Raw genomic sequence first — 1,091 nt, forward strand, 5'->3', positions numbered from 1 at the left:
AAATCATGCAATATAAACTCGCTGGATATCTGATACGCGAAGACAGGTAAATTTGAAAACGACTATATTACATTTAATTACAAATGCACTAAAGAATAAATGCAAATCCTTTAATTCATCAAAAAATGTTCACAATTTTGTAAAATACAATTTTGGAAACACTTAACAAACAAGATACAGTTTAAAAAAATAGCAGATTTCTATGATAATATATAAAAATATATTGAATAAAATTTGTTATATATGTAGCGGTCTTCTGCACTTTCTTGTTAACATCATCAGAACGACTCCTAATGAAGAGAGGAACGTTTGTTGCTGAACAAACAACGGCACACCAACACTGGTCAAAAATTATCTTTGTGTGTCTTTCCGTTGATATCCGCTTTCGTGTCCGGTGTGGAGTATGCTTCTGGCCATTTTGAAAATTAGTCTTCGATCGTCAAGATGCGCCTTTTTCCCTGTTCTGTCTGTTAGAATGGCTCTACGATGTCGATTTCCATTCGACTTATAGGATACGGGTATATCTGCGGTTGTAGTTGTCCTCTGTGACGCCTGCTTCAGCTCTTTCAACGACTACATTCTTGGCATTTCCTACACCAATCAGCTACACCTTCGCATAATTCAGTGTGGCAAAATCTCTGAAGTACTTTTCACAGAGTTTTCTTTTTTCCCAAACCGTCTATACTTTCAAGGCTGCTGTGTAGACCATGAAGAATTTCTTGTCGCAATATTTGTGGCACCACAAATGGATATCATGTCTTTCCGTGATGATTGCTGTTTCCGAAGTAGCAGGCGGAATTTTTACCATCATTTTCTGTGACATTTCTGTGAGAAAAGACTTTGTAGGATCTTGCTACTGTCAGGCGGGCACCTGGTTAGAAATGCCAATGCTTCGTTTCGTTCCGCTTCGGCTTGGGATAGCGTTGAGGTAATGCTTCTTTTACTTCGGCTACCTCCACCGCTAGAGCAGAAGCTGCGCGTTCTTAATTCAGCGGCTTCTGTTGACCTACTTTTGGCTAGGCCATCGCTAATAAGTCATCAGCCAGTGCAAATGCTGCTTCACCTTATCGCTAATTTCGTTTCTGTCCAGC

At 39.6% G+C, this 1,091-nt stretch overlaps 1 protein-coding gene across 1 annotated transcript; it reads right to left on the reverse strand.

The window, feature by feature from the left end:
* Nucleotides 1-351: 351 nt before the first annotated feature.
* On the reverse strand, nt 352-823 carry Tsp_14215 (conserved hypothetical protein). Its single transcript, XM_003370381.1, has 2 exons — nt 686-823; nt 352-573 (listed from the first exon to the last, which is right to left on the reverse strand). Exons 1-2 carry the CDS (start codon nt 821-823, stop codon nt 352-354), a joined length of 360 nt encoding a protein of 119 aa, XP_003370429.1.
* Nucleotides 824-1,091: the final 268 nt, after the last annotated feature.

Source organism: Trichinella spiralis, assembly GCF_000181795.1.
Source record: "Trichinella spiralis strain ISS 195 chromosome Unknown Scfld831, whole genome shotgun sequence".
NCBI lineage: Eukaryota > Metazoa > Nematoda > Enoplea > Trichinellida > Trichinellidae > Trichinella > Trichinella spiralis.

Excerpts from the sequence above, each read along its gene's own strand:
- Tsp_14215 (XM_003370381.1), bottom strand. The coding sequence starts at position 823 with ATGTCACAGAAAATGATGGTAAAAATTCCGCCTGCTACTTCGGAAACA. Across the intron at positions 574-685 it reads TCTACACAGCAGCCTTGAAA|TCGTTGAAAGAGCTGAAGCA; the intron begins GTATAGACGGTT and ends CCAAGAATGTAG.